The following is a 26,234-nucleotide window of genomic DNA, read 5'->3' on the forward strand; positions in this document are numbered from 1 at the left end:
AGTGTCAACGTCTACAGTGAAGAGGCAACTCCGGGATGCTGGCCTTCAGGGCAGAGTGGCAAAGAAAAAGCCATATCTGAGACTGGCTAATAAAAGGAAAAGATTAATATGTGTTTGACACGCAGCAGCGATCAGGATCCTGCTGTGACATCGCTGGTCGTCGCTGAAAGACCAGAACTTTATTTGGTCGTTAGGTCAGCGTGATTCCTCCTGTTTGACAGCAAAAGCAACGATGCCAGCAATGTTTTTTCATGGAGCAACGACCAGCGAGAACGATAAGTACGTCACTGGATCGCTCCTGCATCGCTCAGCTGTTGCCGTGTTTGACATCTCCTAGCGACCTAAACAGCGACGCTGCAGCGATCTATATCGCTGTCTATATGGCTGCAGCGTCGCTAAATGTGACGGTACCTTAAGTCCTATCTGCAGCGGCCACTCGCTGCACACAGGATCACAAAGCAATGAGTGGACGATGCCAACGGAAAATGGAGATGAGAATGCGAAAAATGTCAGTGTGCATGAACATTTATCTCCCTCTCTTAGTAGTTGAAGACAAAGGCGACATTTTGAAGAATGAATCGGGCCTAGAGACTTAGAGTAGAATTTGCATCATGACTATGTTTTGTTTTTGTTTTATTATGCGGACAACCATTCAGAAAAACGGCACCATTAACTATAATGGGTACATGTTTTATACGTTAAAAACAGACATCACACACATACGAGAAAATCAGACTTGTGAAAGAGGAATGTTTCAGCATAAATTTAACACAAAACTATTATAACTGTAGAAGGGCCAATCTCCGTGGCATTAGTGTCCCAGTAATCGGTCTGCCCATTTTATTATTTTCTCTCCTTGTAGACTTGAGAGCAAGGATCTGCAACAGACAGACATCAAATGGTGTTAGATATATTTATTAAGCGACGTAAGCTTCTGTTTTGCTCAAATATTTGTGATTTTATAATATTATACTTTGCTCTAGCCACATTTGTTTTTAAAGAGGTAAAGTAGAGAAAGGGAGAAGGAATGGGCCTCGTAACAGATTTAAAAGTCAGAATCAGAACCTGCCATAACTTAAAACGCAAATCTACTTCTTGCTGAAGTCACAAGTGACCATGTATGAATAAAAATGGATTTGAGTGGAATTTGTGGGATTTAAAAGGAACCTTTCACCCATTTCATGAAGGGCAAACAATGGGCAGCATGAATCTGAGAATGGATGCAGGATTGCAGCCATGTATATTTTTCTCTGAAATGCTCTGGCATTTCAGAGAAACTATAGCTAGAATTCCCAGTGCCACCCCAGGTGTTTTACAGGTCAACATTTACATAAAACTGTTTCCGTTAATTTCTTATGTAGCTAGGATCATAGAGAAGTCAGTTGAAAAAAAAAAATATTAGTAATAGTATGGTTCTTCTCATAATTAATTTATAGTCCAATTTAGATTTTTCACTATTTTCTGTTTTATCCTACCAGGAGGTGTTGGTGGAGCTGCTGGAGCAGTGTGTAGACGGCATGTGGAAAGCAGAGAGATACGAAACCATATCTGAAGTCTCAAAACTTCTTATTCCAATTTATGAAAAGAGGCGAGAATTTGAGGTTTGTGTTCAGTATGCTTTATGTGTCAATGAAATACATGTAACAGAATTTAGTTCACTCATTACACAGAGTGGAAGGGAGATAGCCACACACATCCACGGTCACCCATACATTCAATTTCTGCTTGGAGTAGGCAACCAGGGGCCCCTCCATTGGAGTAATTAACGTTCAAGGGATTACTGTTCTCCTTATGAGTTAACCTCACATATGTCATTTATCACAGACAGTGGTTATATGCCGTAAATGTCTACAGTGATATATACCTTGGTTGTCCCAAAGTGGACATGAAGCAGAATGCATCTCTAAGTACCCTTGTAAAATAAAAGGCGAGACAGGGTGGACTATGGCTATTCGCTAGCCCCACTTCTCTCCATCTGAGAGAAATGTGAAAACTGCCATGTTGGTTGTTGAATGTTTTCTCTATTGTTAGTTTTCTCCCTTTTCTTATATTTTTTTTATTGGTCACATTACTGCCTAAATTTAATGTCGCTAGAAATATATTTATACATGTCTGTGCACTAAGGGTACAAGCTCATATTACATATACAAATATACTAATATGTCACCAATGCTAGATATAGTGGTGTGGAATATCCAGGGGATGAGGGAAGCCACTAAGAGATGTGCGGTGTTTACATACTTAAAACAGTTTCACCCAGATATTTTTTTCTATTTGTGAAACCTGCATGGTGAAGGACAGGATTCATTTCATGCAGTAAAAATCGCTTATGAATATCATTCAGTGTACTCTACGCATTCTAGAGGAGTGAGTGTTTTATTTCACAGATTGGTCCCTTTTTCTTGTATTAAGTCCATTATAGATACAGATGATAAATATGTATGCGTATGTGCATGCATTTGTACTATATATAATGTAAAACTCATTATGGTTGTAATATATATACCATCACCCTACTCAGGGGGAAATCGCTTAAGAAAATATTTCCCTGACTTCCCAACTCTTATAGTTGGAGATTTTCATAATTGCTTACATCCCTATTGGGCTAGACTAGACTTGCTAGACTGATGGAGTAGACGGGTTATGTTGATTTATGGTGTATTATAAACCCCGGAGTATGACAATATTCATCCTACTCTAATTCCCATTAGTTCTTATCTAGGATTGACTTGGCTGTTGGAAATTCATTAGTGCTACCATATATATACACTCGGCTACCTATTTATCCTGCAGGGTGTCAGATCATTTTCCTCTCCGTATTCGCCTTCTACTAGGTAATTTGGATCACCTTGCTAGAACTCCTCGGTTTCTAAACCCCTTCTGGATCCAATTAATATGAGGCTCTCTCCATATGAGTATTCTAGAATATTTTACTATGAATGATTATACAGCTCCTAACCATATACTCTGGGATACCATGAAGGTGTTTGTTCGTGGACTATATAGTAGAGAAATTTGAACTAGAAAAATGTAAACTAGAGAGCTGACTAATACTTTGGTGCGGGGTCTTGCAGATGCGGAGAGTAGCCTGATGCTAGACCCTACTCAAGAAGCGAAGGTTGCCCCTGAGAGGGCACAGACAGTACTTAAAGGGCATCAGATGTCTTTAGACTTTAATAAACAGTTTTTAATTAAGCAGAGATTCTACACGGAGAAGAGTCACCCGGCAGGGGTGCCCTCTCTCCCTGCTACTATTTGCAATGGCCGTAGAGCCATTGGCGGTCTTGCTCAGATCCTCCAGAGAAATGTGTGGCATTAGGTGTGGTCTCATTGAGCAGATAGTATCCCTCTATGCAGATAACCTTCTTCTATACTTAGGAAAGGTCCAGGTCTATATCATACTGGCCATGAATATAATTGAGGAATATGGAAAGTGGTCTGGACTTTTGATGAATTGGTGAAAGTCTGCTCTGATGCCAATGCATCCTCCCCACCGGAGTTCATAACTCTATTACAGATTGCAGAAGTGGATACGTTCAGATACCTGGGGATAACTGTCAGCGTGAGACCAATGGAATACAATCTCTTAACCTAGACCCCTTACTGGCCCAATTTAGAACTAAGGTTAACGCTGTCATTGGCAGAGCTAATCTGATTAGAATGGTACTGATGCCACAACTTCTGTACCTTTTAAATAATGCCCCGGTCTGGATACATAGACAATTTTTCAACAAAATTAACACTCTGTTCAGGGAACTTATTTGGAAGAAACAAATTGTGAGAATTTCTCTGAAGAGGTAATTTGCATAGAGAATTAGGTTAGAGATCCTTCAGAGGAAAAAGGGAGATGGGGGTTTGCCAGTACCAAATCCATGTGTGTATTACATTGCATCACAATTGCCACACATTAGAGGGGGACAGATGAGGCATACGATATAAGGGGGCACATGCTGGAAAAACCCTGTGGGAGTTCTGGAGACAAGAGGTTCGCTAATCAATAAAGTGAAACATCCAATACTTGCTGTGATCTTCAAGGTATGGGATAGGGGTAAAAAAGTATTGAGTATATCAGGATATTCGGAATATTATCCTGTTTGGCATAACCCAGGTTTGGTGAAGATACCCAGGTTTGGTGGAGTGTCAGAAACTCGCAGGTTTCAAACTATGGGAGGACAAGGGAATAACTGACTCAGTTATTTCAAAATAACATATTGAAAATTTTTGATCAAACTAAAACAGAATTTAGAATCCCACATAAAGCCTTTTCACAATTTACAATTGAGTCATGCCTTTGGAAAACAAGCAAGTTTAACCAACATTAAAAGTGAATAAAATGATGTCTGCTTAAGTCCGAATCTTCCAGAGGTACCACATCTATGTTGTATAAGAAACTCCTGCCATCATGTCTGGGAAAATTTCCAATGCAGGTTAGATCCAAGTGCGAAAGAGATTTGGGCCCCCTGACAGAGGAGCAATGGGTAGATGTGTTGGAACAAACCCCTGGGTTGGCTGTATCTGAAGGAAAGCGGTTATTTCAGCTCTTTCTTTTACATAGAATTTACAGAACGCCTAGTATGTTGTATAAAATTGAGGACAGACAGGACGCGTTGTGTCCTAGATGTGGGCAAGGTAATGCACATCTTATGCACATGATGTGGGAGTGTGGGAATATTGAAAAATTTTCGAAGGACATTCTGGATCTTGTGAGACAAGTTTATAACATCCAAATACTACTGAATCTACTGTCATGTGTCCTGGGTCTACAGGAGAAGGCGGCTGATCCAGATTCTCCAATGAGCTTGGGTATTTCATGCATTTTAGATCAGGCCGGAAAGTTGTTAGCCTACCACTGGCTGAATTCGGGAATAAAATGAACAACATAATACGCCTAAAGAGGGGTTTGTACCTAAAAAGAAATGCATTACCCAAATTCTATCAAATCTGGAAACAGTGGTAGATGTCCCAGGCCTCCCTTCACCAGTGATACTTCAAGATGCAATGGACCGGCTCTTACTCCTCACAGTATAATTTTAACTTATCCTGGGTTCTCTTAGATCGCAGAGAGGGTCTCCCTATTCTTGCCCATCAGATGTCCCCAATCAGATTGATTCTTTCTTACAAAATTGTTAATAATTAGTGGCGCTAACCTGGGTCATAAAAGTCACGCGTAAATTGTTGTCATGTCATAATGGTGTAACCCCGTTATTAATAAGATGTGCTGACGTGTAAATGCAGATAGACCATATTGTATTGTGATTTTTGTTCCTTTATTCACCTCTCTTGTTATACTTGTAATCGTTGTACTGTTGTAAATGACAAAGTTTGTTTAAACAAAATGAACCTGATTAAAAAAATGTTTACGGTGGGAAAACTCCTTAAATTCTCATCGCTGATGTAGTAATGTAATGCAGAGCTTTTGCAAGTAAATAGTTTTCTCGGTTATTGTAAACATATAAAAAGACTTTGTGGTTGCTTTGCATAAAGCATTTAGAGTGGTAAAACAAAATATAAGAAGACTTGATAAATTAAATCTGGAATGTAACTGAAACTGAGTAAATAAATTACTCGGAAAGTCACAGAACCATCTGGAGGGTCATGTTTTTATTAATCGCAGCAAAACTTTGTACTTAGTCCACAGCGAGATCTGTATGTAGAGCCCAGAATGATTGATGTTTGCTACAGGGCAGGATTGTAAAGTTAAATGTTTAATAAGACTATCCAGATTTTACATCAGACTTTTAATTCCACCATGCATTATAACTACCACCCAAATTATATGAGAAAACCCACTTTCCACTGCAATTTTAAAGGGAACCTGTCACCCCGTATTTTAAAGATGAGATAAAAATGGCATTAACAAGGGCCAGAGCTGAGCTTTACAGTACTGTCTTCTGTGTGTTTATATTCCGCACCTATCTTGCCGAAATACCTTTTGAAAGTCGGCGTTTGGTGCTGTCACTCAGTCAGGTCTGGTCAGATGGGCGTTGAGAAGTTGCGGTTCCTCCCCCCTGCTCCTCGGCGTGTATGACTTAAATGCGCTCTGTGAATCACACAGATCGTGCACTTTTTTCGCAGTTGCGCATTAAATGAGCCTCTTGCACCTGCGCATTATGCTGTGCCCAACTGTGGGCATAGCGTACGTTACATCACTGCGCAGGCGCTTGTCGGCACTTTTACCTGTGTGCCCCGAAAGTGGTTATATGCGCATTTAATGTATAGCTGGATGCCGGTAAAACTTACGATCGCAGGTGGGGCTGAGAAACTGTTACCGGCATCCAGCTATACAGTATGCGCATATGACCACTTCCGGGGCACACAGGTAAAAGTGCCAACACGCGCATGCGCAGTAATGTCCATTATGATATGCCCACAGTTGGGAAAACCATAATACGCAGGCGCCAAATTATACGTTAGTGCGCAGGCGCTAAGCACAACGCTGACGGCGGGAATAACATTCGCAGGGAAACGCAAGAGGTGGGGGAGGAACCGCAACTTATCAACGCCCATCTGACCAGACCTGTCTGAGTGACAGCACCAAACGCCGACTTTCAAAAGGTATTTCGGCAACATAGGTGCGGAATATAAACACACAGAAGACAGTACTGTAAAGCTCAGCTCTGGCCCTTGTTAATGCCATTTTTATCTCATCTTTAAAATACGGGGTGACAGGTTCCCTTTAAGTTGGTGTCTCAGAGGTTTTGCTGTATTTCCTCTTATAATGTAATCTAACTTCAGCAAAATGTATATTACCAATACAAGTACAATAATGGGAAGCGTATGTTGATAAGGCTGTGAAATTTGCCTCAAGGATAAATATACATACAGTACAGACCAAAAGTTTGGACACACCTTCTCATTTAAAGATTTTTCTGTATTTTCATGACTTTGAAAATTGTAAATTCCCACTGAAGGCATCAAAACTATGAATTAACACATGTGGAATTATATACTTAACAAAATGTGTGAAACAACTGAAAATATGTCTTCTATTCTAGGCTCTTCAAAGTAGCCACCTTTTGCTTTGATGACTGCTTTGCACACTCTTGGCATTCTCTTGATGAGTTCAAGAGGTAGTCAACGGAAATGGTCTTCCAACAATCTTGAAGGAGTTCCCAGAGATGCTTAGCACTTGTTGGCCCTTTTGCCTTCACGCTGTGGTCCAGCTCACCCCAAACCATCTCGATTTGGTTCAGGTCTGGTGACTGTGGAGGCCAGGTGATCTGGCGTAGCACCCCATCACTCTCCTTCTTGGTCAAATAGCCCTTACACAGCCTGGAGGTGTGTTTGGGGTCATTGTCCTGATGAAAAATAAATGATGGTCCAACCAAATGCAAACCGGATGGAATAGCATGCCGCTGCAAGATGCTGTGGTAGCCATGCTGGTTCAATCAGTATGCCTTCAATTTTGAATAAATCCCCAACAGTGTCACCAGCAAAGCACCCCCACACCATCACACCTCCTCCTCCATGCTTCACGGTGGGAACCAGGCATGTAGAGTCCATCGGTTCACCTTTTCTGTGTCGCACAAAGACACGGTGGTTGGAACCAAAGATCTCAAATTTGGACTCTTCAGACCAAAGCACAGATTTCCACTGGTCTAATGTCCATTCCTTGTGTTCTTTAGCCCAAACAAGTCTCTTCTGCTTGTTGCCTGTCCTTAGCAGTGGTTTCCTAGCAGCTATTTTACCATGAAGGCCTGCTGCACAAAGTCTCCTCTTAACAGTTGTTGTAGAGATGTGTCTGCTGCTAGAACTCTGTGTGGCATTGACCTGGTCTCTTATCTGAGCTGCTGTTAACCTGCGATTTCTGAGGCTGGTGACTCAGATAAACTTATCCTCAGAAGCAGAGGTGACTCTTGGTCTTCCTTTCCTGGGGCGGTCCTCATGTGAGCCAGTTTCTTTGTAGCGCTTGATGGTTTTTGCAACTTCACTTGGGGACACTTTCAAAGTTTTCCCAATTTTTCGGACTAATTGACCTTCATTTCTTAAAGTAATGATGGCCACTCGTTTTTCTTTACTTAGCTGCTTTTTTCTTGCCATAATACAAATTCTAACAGTCTATTCAGTAGGACTACCAACTGTGTATCCACCAGACTTCTGCTCAACACAACTGATAGTCCCAACCCCATTTATAAGGCCAGAGATCCTTATTAAACCTGACAGGGCACCCCTGTGAAGTGAAAACCATTCCCGGTGACTACCTCTTGAAGCTCATCAAGAGAACGCCAAGAGTGTGCAATGCAGTCATCAAAGCAAAAGTTGGCTACTTTGAAGAACCTAGAATATAAGACATATTGTCAGTTGTTTCACACTTTTTTGCTAAGTATATAATTCCACATGTGTTAATTCATAGTTTTGATGCCTTCAGTGTGAATTTACAATTTTCATAGTCATGAAAATGCAGAAAAATCTTTAAATGAGAAGGTGTGTCCAAACTTTTGGTCTGTACTGTAGGTCTATGAAAATAAGTGACACCCACATTTTGCTTGTGGCATACACGCTGTGCATTTTGTCGGTCTATGGCAGTTGCATACATCTGTCAGTGAATCCTAAGCAGTGTATCTATTTCTATAATTGTTTTATGTCAACATTTTTTTTAAATTATAATAAAAAAAATCATTATTTCTCATCACTAGCTATAGTACTAAAAAAACTACATTTTTCAAATTGTCAATTCATTGGCCATAAGGTCTAATCTTAGAATCATACCTCCTGTTCTTCCCATGGACAGTAGCACCAATACACTGACTCAGACCCTATTTGTTTGCACAGAAGACTTATCTGACCTTGCTCTAATCAAGGTAAAGGTCATTGAGATTAGGAGAGGAGGGGAGCTCTTGTAAATGGTGGATCCTGTTTTTAACTACTGTATCGAGTAGCTTGATCCTTGGATCTGGGCAGCACAAATCAAATATCTCATCCCTAGTATATAGAGGTGTTGATATTCATTTTAATGTCATCTGTGATGATAATAAGACTGCTGTAAAGTATTTTGTGAAGTGTGGGAAGTATTAGTCTAGAGTATCTTGCAAGATTTCATTTTTTTATATGGATCATAAGGAAGTTGGAAAAAAACACAATTTTTTTCTTCAAGAATGCATTTATCATAAACTCCTGTTTAAAAAAATAGGTCATTTTCTGATTAGAATTCAGTTTAGGTTTACAGAGGAAATCTTACAAAATAATCTTTTCCAGACTGCAAAAAATAGCCATCTGTAACTCCTATTCCTCTCAAAAAGTGTTTCAAGACCATCAAATAATTGATGAGGATTGTTACTGCCCGTCAGCACGAGGCGTGCAATGTTATATTTACATTATACTTGTTTTGCATTCCTTACTTACATAATGTTATTATACAACTTAAGAATAAGAATGATCTCCTTTTTGGTATTAGTGTAAATTCTTTTTTTTTTTTTATCACTTAGAAACTCACGCAACTATATAGGACTCTCCACAATGCGTATACGAAAATCCTGGAAGTCATGCAGTCTGGAAAGCGGCTTCTGGGAACTTATTTCAGGGTGGCTTTTTATGGTCAGGTAAGACAAATTTGCAGATTAAAAATGGATTTTATCATTGAAGTTTTCTACATGCATTTATCTTTTTTTCTTTGAAGTGGTTCTCCACTACTAGAACAACCCCTTCTTGATCTAAATGTTTGGCCCTGATAAAATAATAAAGCTCATACTCCTCTCCTGTGCTGATGTCATTCCAGCAGGGTCTGCACTCGCGGTCCCGGGGCTCTCGTGCGGTTGCATGACACATGGTGCCCGGTGTTCAAAGAGGAAGTCCGGTCTGCGGCTGCTCTCTCACTTCTTCTTCATGAAGGTGGGGACAGGGATGCCAGCGCTGATAGGGCGCCAGGCACCACGTGTGATGCAACCGCAAGAGAGAGCCCCTGGACCATGAGTGCTGACAACACTGGAACGGTGTCGGCCTGGGAGGCGAGTATAAGCTTTTTTATTTTATCGGGGCCAAACATTTTGATCAAGAAGGGGTTAGTAGTGGTCAACCTCTTTAAGTTTTGTAGAGAAACCAAAGTACAAAAATACCCTATGCTTGAAGTTTGTTGAGTTTGGAAAAAAATGGTGCTGACCACTTTTCAGTATGTTAATGCAGACTTTAAAGGAATATCTGGTTGCAACCTCTTTGACTAAAAAAGAAAAGCTAACAAATATATCAATTTACCAAAATGCATCAAAACAATATCTGAAGTCCACTGTAACAACTGGTCAGACAGGTTTTGGAGATCACCGATTTAAATCGATTGTAAGTTTCTGTGAATTCTAGACAAGTTAAGGTACCGTCACACTTAGCGACGCTGCAGCGATACCGACAACGATCCGGATCGCTGCAGCGTCGCTGGAGAGCTGTCACACAGACCGCTCTCCAGCGACCATCGATGCCGGTAACCAGGGTAAACATCGGGTAACTAAGCGCAGGGCCGCGCTTAGTAACCCGATGTTTACCCTGGTTACCATCCTAAAAGTAAAAAAAACAAACACTACATACTTACCTACAGCCGTCTGTCCTCCAGCGCTGTGCTCTGCACTCCTCCTGTACTGTCTGTGTGAGCACAGCGGCCGGAAAGCAGAGCGGTGACGTCACCGCTCTGCTTTCCGGCTGACTGGCGCTCACAGCCAGTGCAGGAGGAGAGCAGAGCACAGCGCTGGAGGACAGACGGCTGTAGGTAAGTATGTAGTGTTTGTTTTTTTTACTTTTAGGATGGTAACCAGGGTAAACATCGGGTTACTAAGCGCGGCCCTACGCTTAGTTACCCGATGTTTACCCTGGTTACCAGTGAAGACATCGCTGAATCGGTGTCACACACGCCGATTCAGCGATGTCTACGGGGAGTCCAGCGACCAAATAAAGTTCTGGCCTTTCTTCCCCGACCAGCGACAGCACAGCAGGGGCCTGATCGCTGCTGCCTGTCACACTGGACGATATCGCTAGCGAGGATGCTGCAACGTCACGGATCGCTAGCGATATCGTCTAGTGTGACGGTACCTTTATTCTCAAACTGTGAGGCACCAGCAAGGTGTTGGTGAGGTATACCAACCTGGTGCGACACAGTTTTCATAGAAGCTATCATTTACTGCACTGCCCCTTCTATGGATGCAGCAATATTCAGCTTAAAAGGAATCTGTCACCAGGTTTGACTGATAGGAGATACGGCCACCACCTTTCAGGCCTGATGTACAACATTCTAAGATACCGTATATAAGTCCCCAACCCGACATGCAAGACCAGAAAAATACCTTTATTATACGCACCAACGGGTACAATCTGGTCTGAGGGGTGTCGCTGGTCTTGGTCCGCTGCCGCCGCCCTTCTTCTTGCAATGCCGCCCTCCTTCTTGCTTCGTGTGGATGACGCGTCCCTACGTCATCTACACAGTCTTGCTGGCATCACGCTCCTGCGCAGATGTACTTCTCTGCCCTGACTAGAGCAAAGTACTACAACACAAAGTCCCATATCAATCTTAATGGAACCAAGAAGAGATCCCACAATTAAAATGTAAAATCATTTTTATTAGTAAATAAATATAAAAAGCAGTGAATAAATCCAAAATTATACAAAATACCGTACTAAGGGCCACAAAGTACAGTAACTATGGATACATATATGCAACAACCATCTGCATAAAACACATGCTAGAGGATGGCCAAAAGTACATAAGCCAAAAAAGTGCTAATACTAGTACCCATATGTCTGAGAAGCTAAGCGGCATATAATAGAAATCACCCAAGGCCCTAAAACATAGGGTCTCACAACCAATATTGGACCTCCCCAATGTATAAATAATTGCCACAATGGGCCGGTATAAAGGACAGACTGCCTCAAATAGAGAAAAGGGGGGGCAAAAAGGAATAAACCAACGGGTGTTTTAATTTATTTTTTTTATTGGCTACTTTTTATTTATTTATATGATAATTTTATTTTTAATATATTGTGTCCCCTTTAAGGTTATAAAGAGGAGGGGGCGTTTCAATATTTTATATTTTCATCTTATTTCTCTTGTGACTGGGGCTGGTATATTAGTCACAGTTACAAGGGAAATGCAGCTTGCTGCCTCCTATGATCCAGCGGTCCTTGCTCCCTCCCTATACCCAGCGATCACATGATTTCTGTGTATGGAAGAGGAAGTGCTTATTTAATAACCCGTCTGTGCCTTTTTTTTATGGGGACTTTGGCTACTATGCAGGGACTTTTGAGAATGTCACTTCTTCATAGGAGCTGGACTGCATGAACGTTTAGAGTCTGTAGGTGGTCTGAAAGGACCACTGCACTACAGAACTTTATCAGTTTTTCACAGATTAGGAAAAAGAGAGAAACATTTCTCTACCTTCTTCTGTCTAGAAACCTGTGAAAAACGGACCCATAGACTCCCATTGCCCATTTTGATCTGATACTTGGATCAATATCAGACATGTCTCCACAATTTAGCATGGACCACTTGGTCCACCAAAAAAATAGATCGACATGTGAACAGCCCCAAAGACTATAGTAGGTACGATAGAAATTGTAAATGAAAATTAGAGGTCTGAATGAGGCCTAACTGAAAACATTATATAGAGGGAGCCAGTGCTGTTAATGGGACTAAAGCCTCCTTCACACATTTCCAGTACGTGTTGCACGTATGACAAGGGCCAACACAAGTCTATAGGTCTGTGAAAGACACGTAAGCCCACAGATGATATCCGAGTGCCATCCGTGAGCTGTTGTGTTTAACACTGTAAAGTATGGGAAAATGGACATACGGATGACAAATTGATGGAAACCACCGACACCGGTACTGTTTTATTCAACGTACATTTTATACCGACGTGTGAAGGAGGCCTAAAGGACATTACATTCTGCATCCAAACTTCCTTTACGTCTCTTACAGCAGCAGAAAAACCTATAGAGATAAAGGTAGCAAAATCAACTAAGAAGAGACGTCTCACAGTACATATCTCAAAATTGACAGCCAAAGGTAATTTCATTAGTGGATCTGTCACAAAGTCCTGTCCTGATTAATAAGAAGTATTCACATTAATCTTGGAGTCCAAATTAAATATTTACCCTACTGACAAAGGACAGGGTTTACCAAATATTTTGAATTGAAGACCTAGAGTACCTCGCTGATCTTTTATAATTGTAAGCGGGTAATGGATATTTTAAAAGGTTTTCTTCCACTTTATTTGGGATTTTTTTAATCTAAGCTAGTAGTCCTACAATAGAAATTGCACCATGTAAGAAAGACTCCACTAAGAATTGTCTGTAGAAGAGCCGTCAAATTCGAGAGCTGGGAAAGAGATCAGCTGAATAATTTTGACAATGGACACCTTTTGGCTAAATATTGGTAGTGTTAGGGTATGTGCACACGTTCCGGAATTTTCGCGTTTTGTTCGCATTTTTTGCGCGGTTTTCCGCGATAAAAACGCTCTCAAAATGCATAAAAAAGGATGCATATGCATCCTATCATTTAGAAGGCATTCCGCAATTTCTGTGCACATGTTGCGTTTTTTTCCACACAAAAAAAAACGCATTCCGGAAAAAGAAGCAACATGTTCATTATTTTTGCTGATTTTTTTGCGGATTTCCCATTAAATTCATTGTCTGGGGAAAACCGCAAAAAAATCTGCATAAAATCTTCAATAAAAACCGCGCAAAATCTGCATGCAGAATTCCTGCGGAAAACCTCAGGTTTATCTCAGGAAAATTCTGCATGCATTCCGGACATGTGCACATAGCCTGAGAGTCAGGTATCGGAAATGTGGATTTCTAATTCAGTCGACTGTATTTGATGTTACTGGATTGAGAGAGAGGTAGAAACCTCAGCACAACCTATTCTATGATAATTCTACAATACCAGAAGAATCGGATAATGCAGACAACCAGGGCTTGAATAGTGAAAGGATTAGGTACCTCTTCAAACCTTTCCTACAAGAGAAGCAGGTGGAAGTTCCACACTAAATAGAAAAGAAAACCTTTTTTTTTTTATTTCTGGAGATAATCAAAGAAGAACAGATCCTATAGTGTGACTGGTACATATCAGGCATGAGATAGTTGCTTGGATGTTAGTAGAGCAATATAAACCTTGTAAGGAAGAAGACAAGATTGACGTCACAGAGACAAACTTTCTCCCATAATCCATGTATGTTTAACTACACTTTATTGAGCCAATGTGGGTGAGGGCTCGCCTCACTGTATATGGGGCAACATACCAGACACTTTCCATTCTTTACTCATTCCCATTCAATGTCTGCTCAGAATATTACAGGGAACCTGTCACTCGATTCATGCTGACCAAACCACATGCAACATGAATCAGAGCCTGACTGTAAAATTGCAGCCATGTATATTTTGAAGAGCTGCTTTAGGTGACAGGTTTCTCTCATGTGTGTACGTTGCAAGAGACCTGTCAATCACCTTAAGCAAAGCTGGGAAAGACTAGTTTTGTCTTATGGTCCTTTTGAAATTGTGCAGCCTGCCTCTGATTCATGCTGCCCGCAGTTTGGACTGCATGAGTAGAGAGAGACAGATTCCCTTTAGGCTATGTGCACACGTTCAGGAAAGTTTGCTGAATTTTCCTGAGCAAATCCGGACTACTTTCACATGAAATCTGCTCGTTTTTTTTTGCGTTTTTTGCCTGTTTTTTTTGCAGATTTTTCTCTTGATTTTTACGGAGGTTCCCAATGCAATAATATAGCAGCAAATCTGCAAAAAACTCTGCAAAATTAATGAACATGCTGCGTTTTTTTCCATGATGCGTTTTTTTTGCGGAAAAAAATGCAGCATGGGCACAAAAATTGCAGAATGAATTAAATTGATGGGATGCTTAATGTAAGCGTTTTTGCAGCGAAAAAACGCGAAAAATCAGGAATGTGTGCACATAGCCGTAAGTTTTCCCATGAATATAGAAAAGTTAAAAGATGTTTCATGATTTAGTGAACAGGCCTCCATCCTTTATTAATGGCATCGACATTATATATCCTTGGAAGAGAGTCTGGTTTTATTTATGGAAGAGAGTCTGGTCTTATTGTTGGTATTCAGCTTAATTGTTTCCCTTATCAATGGGGTAAGAAGGCTGGATGACATAGCAAATTCCTGCAATTAACCTAGAATGGTAATGGTGTCCAGTTGTCCTCTTTAGTTAAGGTACCGTTACACTAAACGATTTACCAACGATCACGACCAGCGATACGACCTGGCCGTGATCGTTGGTAAATCGTTGTGTGGTCGCTGGGGAGCTGTCACACAGACAGCTCTCTCCAGCGACCAACGATCCGGGGAACGACTTCAGCATCGTTGAAACTGTCTTCAACGATGCCAAAGTCCCCAGGTAACCAGGGTAAACATCGGGTTACTAAGTGCAGGGCCGCGCTTAGTAACCCGATATTTATCCTGGTTACCATTGTAAAAGTTAAAAAAAAAAAAAGCAGTACATACTCACATTCTGATGTATGTCACGTCCCCCGGTGTCCACAGGGTTAAAACTGCTTTCGGCAGGAGCGTTGCTAATGCACGCGCTGCTGCCGAGAGCTTCCCTGCACTGACTGACTGTGTGTCAGCGCCGGCAGTAACAGCGGTGACGTCACCACTGTGCTCTGCTTTACGGCCGGCACTGACAGTAAGTGCAGGGAAGCTCTCCGAAAGCAGTTTTAACCCTGTAGACGCCGGGGGACGTGACAGACATCAGAATGTGCGTATGTAGTGTTTTTTTTTTTTTACTTTTACAACGGTAACCAGGGTAAATATCGGGTTACTAAGCGCGGCCCTGCGCTTAGTAACCCGATGGTTACAAGTGAACACATCGCTGGATCGGCGTCACACACGCCGATCCAGCGATGACAGCGGGTGATCAGCGACCAAAAAAAGGTCCTGATTATTCCCCAGCGACCAACGATCTCCCTGTAGGGGCCTGATCGTTGGTCGCTGTCACACATAACGAGATCGTTAGCGGGATCGTTGCTACGTCACAAAAAGCGTGACGTTGCAACGATATCCTTAACGATATCGTTATGTGTGATGGTACCTTTAGTTTATAAGCTAGTCTATTTTTAACCCATTACTTGCCAAATTAGCAATTTTCAATTTTTTTTATGACAGATTTTTAATGATTTGGGTCCTAATGAATCAGAAACATAATTTGCAAAAATTTTTCAAGTACGGATTTTTCAAAAAAGGGCATCCCAATATTCAATTAAAAATGACAATGACATGATTTCCTATTTTGAAAACATTCATTTTACAAACACAACACAAAAAATTGGACCTAATTATAAAAATTATAAAATCTTAGTTGCTAGAAGCTAAAGATTAGGCGTCCCAAAAAAAGGACATTGGTAGATAATGGGTTAAAGGAGGCTCAGAGTCACTTTTTGGTTGACTTTCATAAGGTTTCAGAAGAATGCAGTAATTCCTCACCTTGATACCTTCTCTAAACAACAACAAACATGTACTTTTTAAGCTTTACATTTACTTCTCTACAAAATGATCATACACAGTTATGTCTGGTAACAGGGAGCTACAGTCTAGGTATCTGCAGATAATCATGTTTTGGTCTACAAAATCCCTTAAAACTCCTACATGAATGTAATAAGGGGAAATTTACTCTAAAAATATAGAGGGACTTTCTCCACCTCTATTGAAGTCTGATTAATTATAAATGCCAGCTTTCACTAGTAACAATTAACATACAACTTAGTGATATCTTAACGTTATCTGTTCCTTATACTATATACTAACTGAGACAAAACCATGCATCAATAAAAAATATTTATTACACACAAGTCTACAGTTTATTACAAACATATATATTTATCTCCAAGCTGTCGACTATAAATAAATATATAATTGATACTACAACACTACTATAGTAATATCACAACAATATCACACATTCAAAACTACTATTACCTAACATGCCACCCATGTTACTTAATCACATACATCCAATAAGTAGCCCACTCGGTTTAACGGTCTAACTGTCCCTATATATAAATCAAGGGGTTAATAACAGTGCAGATAATAAATATCTAGGGGAGTATGCAGGACCCAGTAAGTAAGGGGTTACAGGGGTTTAGGTGGTAAGCGGATACTCAGCAATATGCTCATCATTGTGCCAAAATGGAGTAAGAGAGAGCATGTGGGCAGCAGCCACATTTCAAATGATATCAGTCCATTGTATTATTCCCCACCCACTGGCTAAGGTTCATTCCCAGCTGAACATGTTTTTCAGCAATTGACCAGACATCTACATGTGGGCGGATTATATATATATATATATATATATATATATATATATATATATATATATATATATATATATATATATATATATACTGCTCAAAAACATAAAGGGAACACTAAAATACCACATCCTAGATATCCCTGAATGAAATATTGCAGTTGCAAATTTTTATTCATTGCATAGTTGCATGTGTTCAGAACAATAAAACATAACAATTATCGATGTAAATCAAAATGAATATCCCATTGAGGTCTGGATTTGGAATGATACTCAAAATCAAAGTGGAAAATCAAATTACAGGCTGATCCAACATCAGTGGAAATGCCTCATGACAAGGAAAAGATGCTCAGTATTGTGTGTGGCCTCCACGTGCCTGTATGACCTCCCTACTGTACAACGCCTGGACATGCTCCTGATGAAGCGGCAGATGGTCTCCTGGGGGATTTCCTCCAAGACCTGGACAAAAGCATCCGCCAACTCCTGGACAGTTTGTGGTGCAACATGGCGCTTCATCTTGCAGGAACTGCAGACACACTCCAGCCACATGAGGTCTGGCATTGTCCTGCATTAGGAGGAACCCAGGGCCAACCGCACCAGCATATGGGGGTCTGAGGATCTCATCTTGGTACCTAATGGCATTCAGGCTACCTCTGGCTAGCACATGGAGGGCTGTGCGGCCCTCCAAAGAATTGCCACCCCACACCATTACTGACCCACCCACTGCCAAACTGGTCATGCTGAAGGATGTTGCAGGCAGATCGCTCTCCACGGCATCTCCAGACTCTGTCACGTCTGTCACATGTGCCCCGTGTGAACCTGCTTTCATCTGTGAAGAGCACAGGGCACCAGTGGCGAATTTGCCAATCCTGGTGTTCTGTGGCAGATGCCAAGCGTCCTGCACGGTGTTGGGCTGTGAGCACAACCCCCATCTGTGGATGCCGGGCACTCAGACCATCCTCATGGAGTCGGTTTCTAACCGTTTGTGCAGACACATGCACATTTGTGGTCTGCTGGAGGTCATATTGCTGGGCTCTGGCAGTGCTCCTCCTGTTCCTCCTTGCACAAAGGTGGAGGTAGCGGCCCTGCTGCTGGGTTTTTGCTTTCCTATTGGCCCCCTCCACATCTGGTGTACTGGCCTGCCTCCTGGTAGCACCTCCAGCCTCTGGACACTACACTGACAGACACAACAAGCCTTCTTGCCACAGCTCGCATTGATGTGCCATCCTGGATGAGCTGCACTACCTGTGCCACTTGTGTGGGTTGTAGAGTCCGTCTCATGCTACTACGAGTGTGAAAGCACAACCAACATTCAAAAATGACCAAAACATCAGCCAGAAAGCATTAGTTCTGAGATGTGGTCTGTGGTCCCCACCTGCAGAACCACTCCTTTATTGAGGGGGTCTTGATAATTGCCAATAATTTCCATCTGTTGTCTATTCCATTTGCACAACAGCATGTGAAATTGATTGTCATTCAGTGTTGCTTCCTAAATGGACAGTTTGATTTCACAGATGATTGATTTACTTGCTTGGAGATATATATATATATATATATATATATATATATACCTACAAATTCCAGGGAGCATAATGCCCCATGAATGAATATAATACACAAAACTACCATAAAAAATCAACCAATTTTATTAATCAAAAATACATAGAACAAACATACAAATATGAGAATACGGTGTATGATAAAAAAGCAGACCACTCCTATGGGAATGTACACATACATATAGGCACGAAAAGAGGTGCCAAATAAAGTAATATATGCACAGTGCAAATCAAGGAATAGATAGCACAGATATGTGTACCTACACTAGACAGTATAATGAGGTAGCAGGGGAACTACACAACCGTAGCTGTTATGATTAGGCAGTTCAGTACCACAGTGAACATAGAGGTCAGAGCACATACAGTGATCTGACAATAATCCAAAAACATAGAACGAGCTCTGAGACGTGGGAACTCTGTTGACCGCAATCCCTAATCCTATCCAACAACACTAGAGGCAGCCGTGGATTGCGCCTAACGCTACCTATGCAACTCGGCACAGCCTGAGAAACTAGCTAGCCTGAAGATAGAAAATAAGCCTACCTTGCCTCAGAGAAATACCCCAAAGGAAAAGGCAGCCCCCCACATATAATGACTGTGAGTAAGATGAAAAGACAAACGTAGAGATGAAATAGATTTAGCAAAGTGAGGCCCGACTTTCTGAACAGAGCGAGGATAGGAAAGGTAACTTTGCGGTCAACACAAAACCCTAAAAACCACGCAAAGGGGGCAAAAAGACCCTCCGTACCGAACTAACGGCACGGAGGTACACCCTCTGCATCCCAGAGCTTCCAGCAAACAAATAGATAAGCTGGACAGAAGAAAAGCAAACAAAATAGCAAAGGAAAACTTAGCTATGCAGAGCAGCAGGCCACAGGAACGATCCAGGAGGAAAACAAGTCCAATACTGCAACATTGACAGGAAGCCAGGATCAAAGCACTAGGTGGAGTTAAGTAGAGCAGCACCTAACGACCTCACCACATCACCTGAGGGAGGAAACTCAGAAGCCGCAGTACCACTTCCCTCCACCAACGGAAGCTTACAGAGAGAATCAGCCGAAGTACCACTTGTGACCACAGGAGGGAGCTCTGCCACAGAATTCACAACAGTACCCCCCCTTGAGGAGGGGTCACCGAACCCTCACCAGAGCCCCCAGGCCGACCAGGATGAGCCACATGAAAGGCACGAACAAGATCGGGAGCATGGACATCAGAGGCAAAGACCCAGGAATTATCTTCCTGAGCATAACCCTTCCACTTAACCAGATACTGGAGTTTCCGTCTTGAAACACGAGAATCCAAAATCTTCTCCACAATATACTCCAACTCCCCCTCCACCAAAACCGGGGCAGGAGGGTCAACAGAAGGAACCATAGGTGCCACGTATCTCCGCAACAATGACCTATGGAATACGTTATGTATGGAAAAAGAATCTGGAAGGGTCAGACGAAAAGACACAGGATTAAGAACCTCAGAAATCCTTTACGGACCAATAAAACGAGGTTTAAACTTAGGAGAGGAAACCTTCATAGGAATATGACGAGAAGATAACCAAACCAAATCCCTAACACGAAGTCGAGGACCCACACAGCGTCTGCGATTAGCAAAATGTTGAGCCTTCTCCTGGGACAAGGTCAAATTGTCCACTACCTGAGTCCAAATCTGCTGGCAACCTGTCCACCACAGTATCCACACCAGGACAGTTCGAAGACTCAACCTGTCCTGACGTGAAACGAGGATGGAACCCAGAGTTGCAGAAAAATGGAGAAACCAAGGTAGCCGAGCTAGCCCGATTATTAAGGGCGAACTCAGCCAAAGGCAAAAAGGACACCCAGTCATCCTGATCAGCAGAAACAAAACATCTCAGATATGTTTCCAAGGTCTGATTGGTTCGTTCGGTCTGGCCATTAGTCAGGATGGAAAGCCGAGGAGAAAGACAAGTCAATGCCCATCCTACCACAAAAAGCTCGCCAAAACCTCGAAACAAACTGGGAACCTCTGTCAGAAACGATATTCTCTGGAATGCCATGTAAACGAACCACATGCTGGAAGAACAATGGCACCAAATCAGAGGAGGAAGGCAATTTAGACAAGGGTACCAAATGGACCATCTTAGAAAAGCGATCACAGACCACCCAAATGACTGACATCTTTTGAGAAACGGGAAGATCTGAAATAAAATCCATAGAGATGTGTCCAAGGCCTCTTCGGGACTGGCAAGGGCAAAAGCAACCCACTGGCACGAGAACAGCAGGGCTTAGCCCGAGCACAAATCCCACAGGACTGCACAAAAGTACGCACATCCCGCGACAGAGATGGCCACCAAAAGGATCTAGCCACTAACTCTCTGGTACCAAAGATTCCAGGATGACCAGCCAAGACCGAACAATGAACCTCAGAGATAACTTTATTCGTCCACCTATCAGGGACAAACAGTTTCTCCGCTGGACAACGATCAGGTTTATTAGCCTGAAATTTTTGCAGCACTCGCCGCAAATCAGGGGAGATGGCAGACACAATTACTCCCTCTTTGAGGATACCCGCCGGCTCAGATACACCCGGAGAGTCGGGCACAAAACTCCTAGACAGAGCATCCGCCTTCACATTTTTAGAGCCCGGAAGGTATGAAATCACAAAGTCAAAACGGGCAAAAAACAACGACCAACGAGCTTGTCTAGGATTCAACCGCTTGGCGGACTCAAGATAAGTCAAGTTCTTATGATCAGTCAAGACCACCACGCGATGCTTAGCTCCTTCAAGCCAATGACGCCACTCCTCGAATGCCCACTTCATGGCCAGCAACTCTCGGTTGCCCACATCATAATTTCGCTCAGCAGGCGAAAACTTCCTGGAAAAGAAGGCGCACGGTTTCATCACTGAGCAATCAGAACCTCTCTGCGACAAAACAGCCCCTGCTCCAATCTCAGAAGCATCAACCTCGACCTGGAACGGAAGCGAAATATCTGGTTGACACAACACAGGGGCAGAAGAAAAACGACGCTTCAACTCTTGAAAAGCTTCCACAGCAGCAGAAAACCAATTGACCACATCAGCACCCTTCTTGGTCAAATCGGTCAATGGTTTAGCAATACTAGAAAAATTGCAGATGAAGCGACGATAAAAATTAGCAAAGCCCAGGAACTTTTGCAGACTTTTCAGAGATGTCGGCTGAGTCCAATCATGGATGGCTTGGACCTTAACAGGATCCATCTCGATAGTAGAAGGGGAAAAGATGAACCCCAAAAATGAAACCTTCTGCACACCAAAGAGACACTTTGATCCCTTCACAAACAAAGAATTAGCACGCAGGACCTGAAAAACCGTTCTGACCTGCTTCACATGAGACTCCCAATCATCCGAGAAGATCAAAATGTCATCCAAGTACACAATCAGGAATTTATCCAGGTACTCTCGGAAGATGTCATGCATAAAGGACTGAAACACTGATGGAGCATTGGCAAGTCCGAATGGCATTACTAGATACTCAAAATGACCCTCGGGCGTATTAAATGCAGTTTTCCATTCATCGCCTCGCTTAATTCGCACAAGATTATACGCACCACGAAGATCTATCTTGGTGAACCAACTAGCCCCCTTAATCCGAGCAAACAAATCAGATAACAACGGCAAGGGATACTGAAATTTAACCGTGATCTTATTTAGAAGGCGGTAATCTATACAAGGTCTCAGCGAACCATCCTTCTTGGCTACAAAAAAGAACCCTGCTCCTAATGGCGACGATGACTGGCGAATATGCCCCTTCTCCAGGGACTCCTTCACATAACTGCACATAGCGGCGTGCTCAGGCACAGATAAATTAAACAATCGGCCTTTTGGGAACTTACTACGAGGAATCAAATTGATAGCACAATCACAATCCCTATGCGGAGGTAGGGCATCGGACTTGGGCTCATCAAATACATCCCGGTAATCAGACAAGAACTCTGGAACCTCAGAAGGGGTGGATGACGAAATTGACAGAAATGGAACATCACCATGTACCCCCTGACAACCCCAGCTGGACACCGACATGGATTTCCAATCTAATACTGGATTATGGACTTGTAGCCATGGCAACCCCAACACGACCACATCATGCAGATTATGCAACACCAGAAAGCGAATAACCTCCTGATGTGCAGGAGCCATGCACATGGTCAGCTGGGTCCAGTACTGAGGCTTATTCTTGGCCAAAGGCGTAGCATCAATTCCTCTCAATGGAATAGGACACTGCAAGGGCTCCAAGAAAAACCCACAATGCTTAGCATACTCCAAGTCCATCAAATTCAGGGCAGCGCCTGAATCCACAAATGCCATGACAGAATACAATGACAAAGAGCAGATCAAGGTAACGGACAGAAGAAATTTTGACTGTACTGTACCAATGGTGGCAAACCTAGCGAACCGCTTAGTGCGCTTAGGACAATCAGAGATGGCATGAGTGGAATCACCACAGTAGAAACACAGCCCATTCAGACGTCTGTGTTCTTGCCGTTCAACTCTGGTCAAAGTCCTATCGCACTGCATAGGCTCAGGTTTAAGCTCAGGTAATACCGCCAAATGGTGCACAGATTTACGCTCACGCAAGCGTCGACCAATCTGAATGGCCAAAGACATAGACTCATTCAAACCAGCAGGCATAGGAAATCCCACCATGACATCCTTAAGGGCTTCAGAGAGACCCTTTCTGAACATAGCTGCCAGCGCAGATTCATTCCATTGAGTGGGCACGGACCACTTTCTAAATTTCTGACAATATACCTCTATCTCATCCTGACCCTGACAAAGAGCCAGCAAATTTTTTTCTGCCTGATCCACAGAATTAGGCTCATCGTACAGCAAGGAAAAACGCATCGATATTACTTAATGCAGGATCTCCTGGCGCAAGAGAAAATGCCCAATCCTGAGGGTCGCCACGCAAAAAAGAAATAATGATCAAAACCTGTTGAACTGGATCACCAGAGGAGCGAGGTTTCAAGACTAGAAATAGTTTACAATTATTTTTGAAACTCAGAAACTTAGTTCTATCACCAAAAAACAAATCAGGAATAGGAAATCTTGGTTCTAACATAGATTTCTGATCAATAGTGTCTTGAATCTTTTGTACTCTTGCCGAGAGCTGATCCACACATGAAGACAGACTTCTAATGTCCATTGCTACACCTGTGTCCTGAACCACCCAAATGTCTAGGGGAAAAAAAATGCAAAACACAGTGCAGAGAAAAAAAATGGTCTCAGAACTTCTTTTTTCCCTCTATTGAGAATCATTAGTACTTTGGCTTCCTGTACTGTTATGATTAGGCAATTCAGTACCACAGTGAACATAGAGGTCAGAGCACATACAGTGATCTGACAATAATCCAAAAACATAGAACGAGCTCTGAGACGTGGGAACTCTGTTGACCGCAATCCCTAATCCTATCCAACAACACTAGAGGCAGCCGTGGATTGCGCCTAACGCTACCTATGCAACTCGGCACAGCCTGAGAAACTAGCTAGCCTGAAGATAGAAAATAAGCCTACCTTGCCTCAGAGAAATACCCCAAAGGAAAAGGCAGCCCCCCACATATAATGACTGTGAGTAAGATGAAAAGACAAATGTAGAGATGAAATAGATTTAGCAAAGTGAGGCCCGACTTTCTGAACAGAGCGAGGATAGGAAAGGTAACTTTGCGGTCAACACAAAACCCTAAAAACCACGCAAAGGGGGCAAAAAGACCCTCCGTACCGAACTAACGGCACGGAGGTACACCCTCTGCGTCCCAGAGCTTCCAGCAAACAAATAGATAAGCTGGACAGAAGAAAAGCAAACAACATAGCAAAGGAAAACTTAGCTATGCAGAGCAGCAGGCCACAGGAACGATCCAGGAGGAAAACAAGTCCAATACTGGAACATTGACAGGAAGCCAGGATCAAAGCACTAGGTGGAGTTAAGTAGAGCAGCACCTAACGACCTCACCACATCAACTGAGGGAGGAAACTCAGAAGCCGCAGTACCACTTCCCTCCACCAACGGAAGCTTACAGAGAGAATCAGCCGAAGTACCACTTGTGACCACAGGAGGGAGCTCTGCCACAGAATTCACAACACGTAGCCCAGTATGGAGGGGAGGCTCTGCCTACCCATAGTGAAACAATGTGTCTAAATACATGTGCTAGACACAAATGCCAGGCGTCGGGATATATGTGACCTACGTACCCATCGTGGTATAAATACCCTCACCTCAACGGCACCCTTCCGTATACACCTGCCCAAATCAAACAACCACATTACGGATGTACCCGCAATCTATCTAGTGCTTACCCATGTTGTGTAGATACCCAATATGGAGTGTCCTGCTGGAAGCCCCGACGCGCGTTTCGCGTATTTGAATGCTTCCTCGGGGGGCTGTGTGGTCTAACGTTCCCGGTTTTTATATTGTTTGTGCACCTGTAACTAATTAACCACAGCGACATACGGCGCATGCGGACGGCAAGAGTAGTGAACGCCGCGCAACTTCCGGCCTTCCCACCGGCGCCGAGCATAGAGGGAAATCCCTCGTGACGTCAGTGCAGCTCGGCGTCGCTGTACGGAAGCCTTCAGGAGCGCGGCGTCACCAGAACTCCACCGCGCATGCGCACCGCTGCGGTAGCCATTATGAAGATAGGCAAGTTTCCTGGCAAACGATCATTGCAAACAACGAGTTCTATAATAGCAGGTAACATATGACATAACCTAGCCCCAGACGGATGGAAAAGACGCTGACACCCAAACATGATCATTTCCAATTAGGTGGGGTGTTCCAAATACTCTAATTTCAGCATCCACATCATATCATGTTGGAAGATACTACAATATTGCATCACGTTACTTTGATAGAGTATTCCAAATGCCGTATTAGCAGCGTCCACGTCATATCGTGTCGGGAGAAGTTACATGGATGTAATAAACTCCAAATCTTCCAGGCATCCCATCTGCAGGTCAGTCGGACAGCAGTCACTTTCTCCAGACTCATATCAGTGTAAGAGACATCAATAAACACTAAATGCTAAAATAAAAAATACTGAAAAAAAGCGTTAGTTAGACCAAACAGCCCCCCGAGGAAGCATTCAAATACGCGAAACGCGCATCGGGGCTTCCAGCAGGACACTCCATATTGGGTATCTACACAACATGGGTAAGCACTAGATAGATTGCGGGTACATCCGTAATGTGGTTGTTTGATTTGGGCAGGTGTATACGGAAGGGTGCCGTTGAGGTGAGGGTATTTATACCACGATGGGTACTTAGGTCACATATATCCCGACGCCTGGCATTTGTGTCTAGCACATGTATTTAGACGCATTCTGTTTCACTATGGGTAGGCAGAGCCTCCCCTCCATACTGGGCTACGGTTGTGTAGTTCCCCTGCTACCTCATTATACTGTCTAGTGTAGGTACACATATGTGTGCTATCT

General features: G+C 42.7%; 1 protein-coding gene across 4 annotated transcripts in view; it reads left to right on the forward strand.

Annotated features, from left to right (window-relative positions):
* The window catches only part of DOCK11 (dedicator of cytokinesis 11), a 421,093-nt gene that overhangs the window by 340,503 nt on the left and 54,356 nt on the right, over positions 1-26,234 (forward strand). For all 4 annotated transcript variants that reach the window (XM_069746935.1, XM_069746933.1, XM_069746934.1 and 1 more), the window contains 2 exons: positions 1,479-1,601; positions 9,426-9,539. In XM_069746935.1, the coding sequence (XP_069603036.1) occupies positions 1,479-1,601; positions 9,426-9,539 (237 nt within the window). The remainder of the gene's footprint in view (positions 1-1,478; positions 1,602-9,425; positions 9,540-26,234) is intronic.

This window comes from Ranitomeya imitator, chromosome 2 (genome assembly GCF_032444005.1).
Source record: "Ranitomeya imitator isolate aRanImi1 chromosome 2, aRanImi1.pri, whole genome shotgun sequence".
NCBI lineage: Eukaryota > Metazoa > Chordata > Amphibia > Anura > Dendrobatidae > Ranitomeya > Ranitomeya imitator.